At 34.5% G+C, this 14,321-nt stretch overlaps 1 protein-coding gene across 1 annotated transcript in view; it reads left to right on the top strand.

The window, feature by feature from the left end:
- ACVR1C (activin A receptor type 1C) overlaps positions 1–4,272 on the top strand; it is a 115,939-nt gene extending 111,667 nt beyond the window's left edge. The window contains exon 8 of the mRNA XM_017546962.2: positions 2,615–4,272. Within this exon, the coding sequence (XP_017402451.1) occupies positions 2,615–2,740 (126 nt within the window). The 3' untranslated portion in view covers positions 2,741–4,272. The remainder of the gene's footprint in view (positions 1–2,614) is intronic.
- The last annotated feature ends 10,049 nt before the right edge of the window (positions 4,273–14,321 follow it).

Raw genomic sequence — 14,321 nt, 5'->3', positions numbered from 1 at the left:
TAACTCCAGATGGATTAAAGACTTAAATATAAGACCTAATACCATAAAAACCCTAGGTTTTTTAATACCATAATAAACCTAGGCAAAACCATTCAGGACATAGGCAAGAACTTCATGACCAAAACACCAAAAGCATTGGCAACAAAAGCCAAAATAGACAAATGGGACCTAATTAAACTCCAGAGCTTCTGCACAGCCAAAGAAACAATCATTAGATTAGAGTGAACTGGCAGTCAACAGAATGGAAAAAAAATTTTGCAGTCTACCCATCTGACAAAGGACTTATATCCAGAATCTACAAAGAAGTAAAACAGATTTTCAAGAAAAAAACAAGCCCATTCAAAAGTGGGCAAAGGATATGAACAGACACTTTTCTAAAGAAGACATATATGAGGCCAACAAACATATGAAAAAATACTCATCACTGGTCATTAGAGAAATGCAAATCAAAACTACATTGAGATATCATCTTATACCAGTTAGAATGGCAGTCATTAAAAAATCTAGAGACAATAGATGCTGGAGAGGATGTGGAGAAATAGGAACACTTTTACACTGTTGGTGGGAGTGTAAATTAGTTCAACTATTGTGGAAGACAGTGTGGCGATTCCTCAAGGATCTAGAAATAGAAAATTCCATTTGATCCAGCAATCCTGTTACTGAGTATATATCCAAAGGATTATAAATCATTCTATTATAAGGACACATGCACATGTATGTTCATTGTGGCACTATTTACAATAGGAAAGACCAACCCAAATGCCCATTGATGATAGACTGGACAGGGAAAATGTGGCTCATATACACCATGGAATATTATGCAGCCATAAAAAACGATGAGTTCATGTCCTTTGTAGGGACATGGATGAACCTGGAAACCATCATTCTCAGCAAACTGACACAAGAACAGAAATCAAACACCACATGTTATCACTCATAGGCGGGTATCAAACAACGGGAACACATGGATACAGGGAGGGGAGCATCACACACTGAGGTCTGTCGGGGGGACTAGGGGAAGGACAGCAGGGGGTAGGGAGTTGGGGAGGGATAACAAGGGGAGAAATGCCAGATATAGGTGATGGGGATGGAGGAAGCAAACCACATTGCCATGTCTGTACCTATGCAACAATCCTGCATGTTCTTCACATGTACCCCAGAACCTAAAGTGCAATAAAAATATATATATATATGCAAAAAAATCAAAATTAAAATACTCTCGTTTTTACCTCATATTTTAAATTTCTCTTTCCTTTAAAAACATATTTTATATATTTATATTATTTAATTCTAGCATTTAATCTTTTTATGGGCTAAAACTACTGTTTACAGTCAACTTGGTTATCGTATCATTTTTCCTCATGTGTTTGTAAATTTTTGTTATGAGCTCAGGTTTACTGCAGTGTTTAAAGGCATGGGCTTGATTGTTGTTTTCTTCACTGAGAGTCAAGACTTATGCGATTTCCCTTAGTAGGTTTCAGGGAAATAGTCATCCTTAAATTAAGGGATTTCTAACTATCTTCTTTCTTTTCTATTTTTTTTTTTTTTTTTTTTTTTTTTTTTTTTTTTTTTTTTTTTTTTTTTGAGACAGAGTCTTGCTTTGTCACCCAGGCTACAGTGCAGTGGTGTGATCATGGCACACTGCAGCCTTGAACTTCTGGGTCCAAGAAATCCTCTCACCTTAGCCTTCTACATAGCTGGGACCACCACACCTGGCTAAGTTTTACAATTTTTTTGCAGAGACAAGGTTTCTCTATGTTGCCCAGGTTGGTCTTGAACTCCTGGGCTTAAGCAATCCTCTTACCTCAGCCTACCAAAGGCCAGCATCTTGATCTGAAACTTTCTGCGTGCTGTGGGCTGTACTCTCTATTACATACAATCCATCAATTCTGAAGTTCTAGACCATAAGAGCAGCAGATCCACTATAGCAGCCACCTGCTTCCACAGTTTCCTGTATTTCTCTGGTTTCATGCATTTTCATTATTTCCCCTCTGAATATTTATCTTATCTTTTTGCCAGTTCATTTTTAAAGTCCAGAATTTTTGATATTTTTACTTGGATCATAATTTTTATTGTAGTATAATTTACATGTGGTAAAATGCACATATCTCAGTTATACAGATGAATTTTTTATATGTCTACACATGTGTACTCATCACCAATATCAAGATACAGGGAACTCCCAAGCCTTCCCAAAACCCTTGATGTTTTTCATGTCCCATATCCCCAGAAACCAATGGATTGAACCATTTTTTAGTTAGTTTCTACAAGGTTAATATTTGCATTTTGATAGAATTTTTGAAGGGGTTTGACCCTAATCATCTTCTCATATTGTTTTAAATTTACTATTTCTTCATCAAAGCTTAGTTAGCATCAATGGCAGGTAAAGTGGTGTATGCCCGTTTCCCAGCTACTTGGAAGATGAAGCAGAAGTATTGCTTGAGAACAAGAGTGTGCTATGCTTGCACCTGCGAAGCACTCCAGCCTGGGCAACATAGCAAGACCCCATCTCTTAAAGCTTAGCATCAATTCCTGGATTTATGACTTTACTTCTATCGTTCTCTGTTTTATGTGAATAGCTAAAGTCTTTTTTTTTTTTCTCTCTCTCTTAAAGGCACTCCGAGTCATGGGGAGAATAATGCGTGAGTGTTGGTATGCCAATGGAGCAGCCCGCCTAACTGCTCTTCGTATTAAGAAGACTATATCTCAACTTTGTGTCAAAGAAGACTGCAAAGCCTAATGATGATAATTACGTTAAAAAGAAATCTCTCACAGCTTTCTTTTCCATTTTCCCCTTTATGTGAATGTTTTTGCCATTTTTTTTTTGTTCTACCTCAAAGATAAGGCAGTACAGTATTTAAGTGCCCATAAGGCAGCATGAAAAGATAACTCTAAAGTTAAGCATGGGTAGGAGTTGACTTCATCCAATTTCTATGTTATGTTTAATTTTACTTTGAAAGCAACACCTCATCTTGTTATTTAATAGAAAGAAATATATTACAAAGGTATAAAATAAGCTCTATAAAAATAATATAGTCATTAAGTTTTTATTTTACTTGAACCAAGAGCACATGAATGACCAGGAAAAGATGTAGAAACATTTTTTTTCTGAGATGAAGGCATATTCATTAAACATGTGAACTAGAGCATGTTATCTTAAATAGAAATTTAGGTTATGTAATCTATGTTTTTCCCCTTTTTAAACTAGCAGGACCTTTTAAAAATAAATATTGCTCTAAATTTTAATATATCAAACACGTAAAAGTGGAGCTGCTCAGGGGAAGATGTAAGTGAGGTTGGTGTCCCACGTGCTTGGTCTCCCTTTCTGCTGTTCTCCTGCTCTTCATAATCCACTACTGCAGCAGTCACTGAACCACTAAACTTGCTTCTTTCATTTACAAAAGGGATACCTGACATCCTGAGACACTGAGAAATGTCCGAAAGTCACACAGCTAAAGGCAGAGCTGGCACTAGGGTCCAAATCTTGTGATAATAAACATCACAGAGTTAGCTAGCTTCCTACTTTCCCCTCAATTGTCATAGTACTTTTCTCCCTATGCAATAGCTTTTTATATTTGTCGTTTAGTCATGCAGAAGGCATACTGAGTTATTTTGCAGTATCATAATGGACCTGCATGAAATCTCAGAACCGCATCTGTTGACATTTTTTCTCACAGAAGTATCATGGTTACCGCACTTGTTAATGAGTATTAATGTTTTCTGAACTCTTCCAAAGATTAATCCAACACAAATATTCATTGTCTGAAAATGTCTTTAAGATACAATTCAGAGGTCCTATTTCCTTTGTACATACACATTTAGAAAGAAAAGACAGAATAGGAAGGAGGAAGCAAGGAAATATTTTGAGAAGATTTAAGAAAAGTCTTCAATGAAGTATAACAACCAAACCCTACAGAGGGTATCAGAAACTGCAAATACATATTCCTCTACTCTTTCACAATGAGCGAGTGAGTACAGAGAATGCTCATAATAGTTTTGCCTTCATTCTACTTTCTGTGGACACGGAGTAATGAATATTTAATGGGACATTACATATGCCCTTCAAATCTATAATGCTACTTTGGTAAAGGAGACTTAACATGGTGTCTTTTATTCTCCTAAAACATCTCTCAAACTCCATGCCTTAGAACATTCTTCTGCTGAGATATGATCCAAGACCCAAAGTGTTCTTTGATACTTGCTTAGAAAGTGATAGTACATGTTAGCATATAATGTACTTTGAAGAGTGAAGTAAATGCTACTGATTACAGTTTTTAAAAACCTAATAACAGTAAAGAAATGCTACTTGAATTTTTTTAAACTGGATTTTACAGATTACCTGACCATGGTGGAAGGAGCCCTTTTACTAAGAGGAGAAGAAACTTTTTTACTATCCCCACATTTAAGTGTTCTATAAAGCAAAGCACAGCTTGGATAATAGTGTTCTGAAAGATATGCTTCTGTATTTTCTCATAGAGTACAATTCAGTAATTATGGTTCATTTCATTATGGAAATATGTTACTGAATCCATTTTCATTTTACTGAGTTGAAATAAGGAAGGCAAAAAACCTGAAAGCTATGGAGTTTGCCGATACTTCCATACTCATTAATGCACTCATCCACTTATTAATCATAGAGCACCACATATCTTGCTTGCCACAATATCAGTTATGAGAGGGAATAAAAAGATAGATAGGTCCTGCCCTCAGGGATTTTAGAGTCTAATTTGGGAATGGGAATAGGGATGTGAGTGTGTAGGGGGAGAAAATAAATTGACAGATAAAATATGAAGTGGGATGTCTTGAGTTCTGCTTGACAGTGGGTTTCTAGGATAGGTCTGAAAATTGCTTTCATTTGCAACACATTTAGAAAGTATCTTTATTTGGATATTACAGACAATCTAAATATATCATCGGTTTTTAAAAGTGCCTATGTGAAGTGATTTTTTAAAAGAGCCTATGTGAAGGGGTAATCTTGCTTGTTACTAATTTCTCATAGATTGTTTTTCTGCATATATAAGAATGAAATTATTTATTTACTATGATTGTACTCATCTCAAATAAACAAGAATGATATTCCCTGTTTTATTTACATTGGATAAATATGCTTATTGAATTTTTAAAAGAGGATGTTTTAACATCTCCATTTTTCTTGTCATTATGTTTTGTAGCTTATTTGAGGGTGTCTAAATATAATTTCATATTTTATTGGTTCAACTTGCACTCTGAAGAAATCCGTTTGTTAGTACATTTTGAGGTGTTTTTCTTGTTTTTGTATTGGTTAACTGTGACTCCTAACTGAATAGTCTTATATTTCAATTTAAAAATACATTTTTTTAAGAAAGGGAGTAGGGCAGCAAAAAATGATAAGGAAAATGTTAAAAGTTGTAATATTTCCTTTACTCTTAACAGGATTATATATAGAACATGCTCACTTACAAAAATAGGATAATGAAGTTTAGAGCATAAGGCAGATTTCTTGTATATACTTATGCTGTCAAATTTTATCTTGTTTTTAATGGAGTCCCATTGTGTAATATTTCTTTCTTTTAAATTTTGTTATAAGCAAAAAAAATTCTTCTTAGGTTAGGTTCAGATTATCAGTGTTCTTTAATCCTTACAGATATTTTGGCTTTGGGATATAATACGGGACTTGGGAAAATGCTATCATAAATTTTCAGTACTGTATAAGGTGGTGATGGGATTTAAATGCAGCATCGCTTTCTGAAAATAAGAGAAACATTATTTGTTGTCAATATTTCAGCATGAACTTGTTGCCTTGTAAATTTTGCCTTTAAGTTTGTAATTGGTACAGATTCTGTTGTATGCTTTCTTCTATGTCTAAAATATTTGGCATGTCACATCTAGAATTCTTAATTTATGTTCTGACTTGAGAGTTAAGTGAAACATGACTGTCGTGCACTATTTTAGGCATAGCACTTGCTTTTCATCTTTATACTTTCAATTAACTTTGCATTTTAAATTTCCATGATTGTATGAAAATAGTAACCTGGTTGCAGTATCTGAAAAAATTAAAATCAGCTTTTATTTAAAAATGAAAATCTACAATAGACTCATTAGGTTAGAAGTTCCACAATAATTTATTATTTTAATACATCTCCTATTGTAGAATTACTAATAAAACAAACAAAACTATTTTTCTGGAGTTTTGCCACCATGTGACTCATTGGGGCAGAGAAAACTCAGGGTTATCTTTGAGTCTGCACAAAAGTACCAGGGAACCTACTTAGCATATCACCTGAAAACAGGGAGCTGATGTTTGCCATTATACAAAGTTTGAATAAACAACTTAAAATTGCTTGTTAGGGCATAGTCTTTGATTGAAACAAATATGAGAATGTATTTGGCTAAATAAATGTATTTAAAATATAGATATTTTATTTCCCAGTGGAAAATTAAGAAAGTAACCTTAGCAAATGAATGAAAACTGGCAGTGGATGTCTTCAATAATCATTCCTTTAAATAAATTCACAAACACATAATTATACGCTACTTAGAAATGGTTAGTGTTAGTATCTTAAAATGGCATCACTAGCCAGGCGCGGTGGCTCACGCCTGTAATCCCAGCACTTTGAGAGGCTGAGCCGGGGGGATCACAAGGTCAGGAGTTTGAGACCAGCCTGGACAATATGGTGACACCCTGTCTTTACAAAAAATACAAAAATTAGCTGGGTGTGGTGGTATGTGCCTGTAGTCCCAGCTACTTTGGAGGCTGAGGCAGAAGAATCCCTTGAACCTAGGAGGCAGAGGTCACAGTGAGCCAAGATCACGCCACTGCACTCCAGCCTGGGCAACAGAGCAAGACTCTGTCTGAAAAAAAAAAAAAAAGAAAAAAGAAAAAAAGAAAGAAACCATTGTGGTTTTTGAAGATATTTTAAACATCTTTTCTTTTGTGAAACATACCATTTCTGTTTCACAATGCTTTGTTCTAGCTCCATATGCTAATACCTACATGGAGTTTTTCTGCTATTTTAATGAAAACAGTAATTCTTTTATGTTGAGAGCTTCTTCTAAATAACAAAAAAGTAAATTGGAATGTAAGTTTTATTAAAATTTTAATATTAAGTAGAATGTTTATAATATGGGCATTTTTAAAAACATTTAAATGAAATTATATATTTGACTCTCTTTTTTCCATCTAGCCTTGCTTTATATTTCATTATTTTTCTCACTTTTTTTCTTAATATTCCCTCACTGTCTTTCAACATTATCATTAGTTCCTAATTTTAAAAATGACTATTATTTAACTTAACCATTCTGGAATTTAGCCTTCTAATGAAAGAGAATCCCTTATTGCTCTAAATTATTTCAGATGTGATACAGCCCAAAACAAAAACCAGAATTTGGGAATTAGAAACAATTAATTTTATAACTTGATTCCAATTTTGTTTAGATGACGAGACCAAGGATCAGAGATTAAATGACTATTAGTTATTAGCAGAACTCTTATAAAAGCCTGGTGGTGGCACCCAGCACAGTTCCCTGCTACATCCCCAATTTTTACTGATTAAAAATTAATTCACACACATCTAAACCTACCTTGAATGCACACTAACATAATGTGCCATTTAATAATGGTGATAAAATCCCACTTCTCTGTGTTTCTACTAAAATTATGTACTTACTCAGAGTGAGGTCAGTGAGGAAAAACTAAACTAGGCTAACAAAGAGCTGTAGAATGTTTGTCAAGCTAAGTAGGCAACCACTGGCGTGCTGATAAAATTAATGGATAAAATTCAGGAACTGAGAGAGTATAGAATTTGTTAGTGCAAGTAATGATTAGAGAACCTTCCTGACATTCCCATCCTTTATGTAGGGGTTATTCTTTGTTTTTGTACTTTGGAATGGGGTGAAACGTGATTTGATAATTGAATTTGGGACTATGTCCAGTGGAATATTATCTGACTTCTCTTTCTCTCTCTTCCCCAACCCCCACTCAGTTTCTCACTAGCTGGTCTTCAGCATTCATCTTCTTTCAGTGCATTACAAAATGTTTGCCAGATCTCATCAACCCCAAATCACTCTATAATTCCTGTCTTTCTTATGTTTTAACCTGTCCAAACTGCTACAGCATGAACTTCTTAATAAGATTTTAAGTTCTTCACCCATGTATAAGAAGTTTCACCTCATAAATTCTCCAGTAATTCTTCATTCGGCAGTGTAGGGTATTTGTTAATGGCAGAGATGACTTTATTTTAAAACTTAAAAAGACTAGCTGTTAACTGTATTCTAGCTTTTAGCTAACGTATAAAGAATGTCTACGTTTGCTTTAATGCTAAATTCCACTTGAGAAATAGTGACTGGGAAAGACAATTTGAAATATATGCCCCATAATGTGATTGCTAAATTTATTTCTGCTGTTTCAAATTGTTTTGTTTTGCTTTTGACATCTTTTAAGACTAAGCCATTATGTTATTAGTTTGGAATATAATACTATAGTAAAATTAGGTAACAATCCCTTTTTAAAAATTCCCCTAATAATAATAGAACTGCCAGGATACTTTTCTCTTTCAGTTGTAGATGAATACATTTGAGAGTATATGAGCTTTATTGCATCTTAGATTTTAATATTTTCACATGTGATTGTATTTCTTGATCATTGGTCCAAGTTATCCTAAAAGAAGTTTTTCTCTCCAGACCTAATAGTTTTAAGTGCAAGAGTTCACTGTGGGCTACATTAATCTGAATGTTAATGGGGCCACTAAGAATCTGAGTGCTTTAGGAGGTCACCCTATAACCACTGTCATTCCATCCAGTTGGCCCAGTTGTGCTCTGTACAAATACTCCCGGCTGAGGGGCACGTGGGGGCTAAAACCCAACTGCAATTGGCTCCCAGATAATTTTATAGTTTACAGAAAAGCATCTTATTTGCTTATATATGTTTAAAGAATGGCCTTGCTTATACATCTTTAGAAAATGAGAATTAAAAAGTCAAAATAATTCTTGACATCTGCAAATTGAACAAAGAACTTAGAAGAAATAATACTTTATCTTTTCATCCTGGCATTCCCAAGAGAAGAAGAGAGGTTGTATGTTTATCATGTTGGTTTAGTTTTTCAACCCAGACAACCTGCAGTAAGGCACATGGACCCTAATTTCAACCTAGAGAATCTGCAGCAAGGCACATGGACCCTAATCTTCCTCACAGTTTTCATTCTATGCATGGAGCTAACTATTGACTTTGCCTGTAAAGAGAGGATTATGTGCCTAAATTTTGTCTAACAAATGCAAACATAGAATGAAATGTATTAATATTTCTATTTCTTCCATAGGCTAACAGTAACTAAATATTTTTAAAGACCCAGCCCTTTTCTTTATACAAAATGAGAGTATTTGAGCCAAAATATTAAATTCTAGTTCATTTCCACAATGACTAGTGTCAAGCTCATGTACTCTTCTGATTCTAGACTGGAGAAGATTATTCAAACTTGATCTGCGTTTCAGGTTTTTAAATGTCCTAAAAACAGAAAATTAGATTCAGATCTCAAAAAAGGAATTTTGGATTGACTTTCAAAGTACTAATACTAATTATACTTTTCTTTTGGTAGCGTGACTCTTCTTATACCTAAGAACATATTACAAATGTCAAAACCATTGCATTTTGACATTGCAAAACATGCCTTGAACTCTTGAACTACTGTGAAAAGAATCATCGTTGTAATGACTTTGTAAGCTAGCTGATACTCTTAAGTATGAAAAGAGACTGTCTTTCAGCAGACAGGCCCAAAGGAATATATATCTAAGGAAGAAGTATGAAAAAATAAATTAGGTTGTAAAATAATAATTGGGCAATACACTGTATCAAAAATACGTAGATGGAGATTTTAGTGGTGGTAATTTAATGTTGAAGGTGAAGAGAATTTCAAATTCCAAAGAAAGATGAATGATAATCAGATGTTTCTTTAATTTCTAGTCTGTGAAAATATGCATTTTATAGTAATATGTATAGACTTATTTTATTTAGAAATAATAGTATTTTAGAATTTATTAAAAACTCAGTGATAGCCTTTATACCAAAATGTTTAACTTTACCAACAGCAAGTCATAAAAGTATTTATTTTAAAGCTTTTTAATATTATCACATAACTTTCATCTGTCTTCAAATGTAAATAATTATCTGCCTAAATGTTATATTTTTATGTATGCATTTTGGGAAAATGTATTGTTTTGTAAAGTGGCAAAGATAATAAATTAAGCATTTGTTGCACTTGTTTCTGTGAAGCATACAGAGCTCTATTTTAAATAAAGGAAGATGTGTCATATTTTGGTTTCTATACAATTATGTTCTATTATTTTTCAATTGTGTTTTATTTGTATGCAGTGTATGGGGAGGGTGTTAGAGACTTAAATGCTGGCTCCAATGGGCACTGGAATTTTACTTCCTTCCTTCCTTTTAACCAAGGAGTTGTAGAATACTAGAATTTCAGAGCTGGAAGGGACACTACATTAGGACAATAGATTTTGTTTCTTTTTTTCTACCAAGCAACTGGTTTTTTGTACTTTTTAAACATTTACTAAAAGACTACTGGGTTGACCTGCTCTCAACCTAAAATAGCTTCCATTACACTTAAAATCACAAACACGTGGTCTACAAGCCTTTTCAGGACATGGAACCAGACAGCGGCTCTACCTTCATTTCCAGTGCCCCCACATTCGTCGCCAACTGTTCTCCAAATCCTGGCTTCTTGCTATTCCCTGAACTTGCCAAACATGTGCCTGTCCCAGGGCTTTGCTCTGTTTGTTCTGCCTGGAATGTTAAAGGTCTCTGTAAGAATGCCATCATATCAAATGAGCCTTCCTTGCTACCCTTTCAAAAGTAGCACACTTCGTCATTCACCACCTGTTTAGCCTGTGTAATTTTATTTTATAGCATTTAGCATTAATAGGCATTCAATTATATATCTACTAGTATGCAGTACCATAATCCTTGAGCACTGGAATTAGGAAATCAGGGGTCATTTCACTTATATTTGAAGATATAGTTTTAAAATATTGAGAGTAACATATTGTTTTGGACAGTAAAAGAAATGCTCTATGAAATTCATTATTCATGCCCCAATATCTGCAATAAACCTTAGGATTGGGTTTCATACCCAAGCAAGAATAGTTCAGCCCAATTTCTAATTCATGATGGCTGTTTCAGAATGACATTATGAGAAGATTAGGTGTTTGGTTTATATTCTGAACCCTACAAAGTTGATGTTTTCTGAGACTTAGCATAAGAGAGGCAGAACACTGAATTGGTTTTACTTTTGGTATAGATTTTTAAGTTCTTTTGCTTTTCTATTCTTTTTTCTATTTGGGAGGACAGTTTTATTAATAATATCCTGAATATCTTGCATTAAGTGAGTACTAACCAGCTTCACTGGCCAAATATTCTTGGTTAACAATCATTAAGTTAGGTTCTCAACTGCTTCATTGTTAGCTGCTGCTTAAAGTTGCAGAAATATTTATTTCACATCAGTGTAGATTGTGAAACCTAGGCATGACATAAAACGAGTGCTTTAGTCTCAGCAGCATTAGCAGTACCTTTTTTTCCCCTCAGTTGTAATCCTGCAATTTCAGCATCTTAATTTTAAAACACAAATGTGTGCAGACTTTGGTGAATGTTCACAATGATGCAACAGTTTACCTACAGTGTGAACATAAAATTGGATAGTTATTTTTTTTCATCAGGACAAATTCCTGGAGATTAGGGGATTACTGAATCCAGGCTGTTTTATGGGGTGTTCTGGAAGTGATTTTTCAAGAAATACTCAATGACTTTTAGAAGAAATACACATGTTTTGGCAGAGAGTTATTAAAACATTGATTTGAATAGTTTAAAATCTATTTATTAGAAACATATTCCCACAGAGTGCTTTAATTGTTTTTGTGTCTTTTAATGCTGTATGTAACAAAATTGTAATTACAATCACTTTTATATTTAAAATAGGTTAATATTCTTTTTCCTTCAAATATTAGTTAACAAATCTTTATCAAACATTGCTGCTAGGTGCACAGTATGTTAACAGTCACTCAAGTGTTAAGAAAGCAATAAATTCCCACACTCAAGAAAATAATCAATTTGGAAAGACGAGATATAAACATGGAAAGCTATCTAATGTTAGCAGATAGTGATACAAGAGATGTTGTATGAAAGGAAATTATTAAGGCCTAGCATGGGTACAAATATTAAATGTGAATGAAGACATAGAAATCAGGTATTGATTATGTTGGAAGAGTCAAGAATTAACTGATGTGTTGAGTCCTGTGGGATGGGAAAGATTCGTATAAGTAGAATACAAGGAAGAGGTTGTCCCTGGTTGAATACATGTCTGGAACAAAGGGTGATGCTCATGGCAGTGAGTAAGCTACAGAGCTGGGATGGAGGGATTCTGTAAGGATTAGATTACAGCGTTTAAAGTTGATCCTGTCATTGAGGGAGACTCTGAAGGTGTTAAAGCAGCAGTAATCATGTGAAGCTGGTATTTAATAAAGGCAGTAAAAGAATTACCCTCTTAAGAGATTTATCAAAGTAACCTGAAGATTCCAACATACCCTTTCTTTGATAAATATTTAGAGGCAGTACACAGGTGAAAAATTTCAAGATGAGCTATACAATTGGTGTGATGTGAGTGTTTTTATATGGTATATTTTCCCTACTTTTAAATCTATCTCAAATGCAAAGCAAAATATTGTCATAAGAAATGACATTTAATTTTTAATAATTTAGTTTTATTACAATTGTGACATAAATACTTTTTTAAAATACACAGAAGCAATCATTTATAAAGGTCTACCTTGTAATTCTATCTTTGCACAAAGAAATTTCTATGGGCCACTGAACTGTATGCATTAAACTTCAAATATAATCAAATCAGGTTTAGAAATACTAATGGTGCTTCATAGAAGAATCCTTGCTTCAGCAACTTAGGAAATTACACTTGATTTTCTTTTGAGTGTTACTCAATTGTGCTTGAAATTGTTCATTTGAACCCTTCTAAACAACAAGCAGGTGGTTAAATGTGGGCACTGTTTAAAATTTACACAAAAAATTCCAAGCACAATGCACTTTTGCCCTGTGAATGTCAACTGGCTTTCCCTTCTCTCTCATAGCCTGCCCTTCCCTGGCCATTAGATTTGACCTTGCTACATCCCTGAAAAGAGAACCGGCTCAAATGTAGCTACTTGCTAGGGAGCATTAGACTATTTTTATAGTCCTGCAGCTAAAGCTTTTAATGTGGCAACTGCTGGTTACTGAAGCAGTTTAAGAAAAAGGAACTGCTGAGTTTGCCTTTTGTTTTTAAATGGAGAAACACAAGGTGACAATCATATAAGATATAAGTGAAGCGGAACAGGGGAAATACCTCCTAGGATTTCTGTATAGAGCAAAAGCAAGAATTTGCAAAATGCATTTCAATTCTATACTGCAATCTGGATCTTTACTTTTATATAATACATGAACTAGTTCATAAAATGCACTTCTCTATGTCAGCTTTTCCTTTATCAAAAATATATGGGCGATAACATAAACATCTTACTGAAGATGTAGTCACTGTGAGGTATTTGTGAAATAACCAAAAATTTACTATAGGGTAGAAATATGACATTTGGAAATACATAGACTTTGTAGTTCTCTTTTTTTTTTTTTCCAAAGCAAACTTTTGTAGGTGTGTATTTTCTGTCCCCATCTTCTCTCTGCCCATTCACTCCTCGACCCACTACAACAGAACTTTTGACTCGTCCTGTAAAATAGCCTTCTCTGTGCTAAGTATTTGTAGCAGTCTGGTGCAAGGATATTTACCCTTTTCTTCCTTTGTTTCTCTCTGGCCTTTGCAACAGAATGTCCTCTCCCATAATTATTTTCCTTTGCTTGATTGACCTCCCCCTACCTCTTCTTTTCCTCTGCATTCTTCACTTTTTATTTATTTATTTTTTTTGAGACAGGATCTCACTCTGTCACCTAAACTGGCATGCAGTGGCATGATCACAGCTCATCGCAGGATCGACCTTTCCAGGCTCAAGTGATCTTCTCACTTCAGCCTACCAGTAGCTGGACCAGGCATGCGCCAGTACACCTAGCTAATTTTTGTGTGAGCCACCACGCCTGGACCATATTTTCGTTTTTTTGTGGTCCCTAAAATCTTCATATTTATCCACTTCTAGCTTAGGCTCTCTTAAACACCCCTCCTTGGTAATCTCATCTACTCTTTTGCCTTTAATAAGGCTAGTGATGTTCAAACCTGCATACTTGTCCCAGACTTCCCTTCCAAGATCGGGCCCTAACGTCCAGCCTCTTCTTTATGTATCCACTTGGA

Source organism: Cebus imitator, unplaced genomic scaffold, assembly GCF_001604975.1.
Source record: "Cebus imitator isolate Cc_AM_T3 unplaced genomic scaffold, Cebus_imitator-1.0 Scaffold10, whole genome shotgun sequence".
Taxonomy (NCBI): domain Eukaryota; kingdom Metazoa; phylum Chordata; class Mammalia; order Primates; family Cebidae; genus Cebus; species Cebus imitator.
Note: the sequence above shows the minus strand (reverse complement) of the source record. Positions and strands in the feature narration are given on the sequence as shown.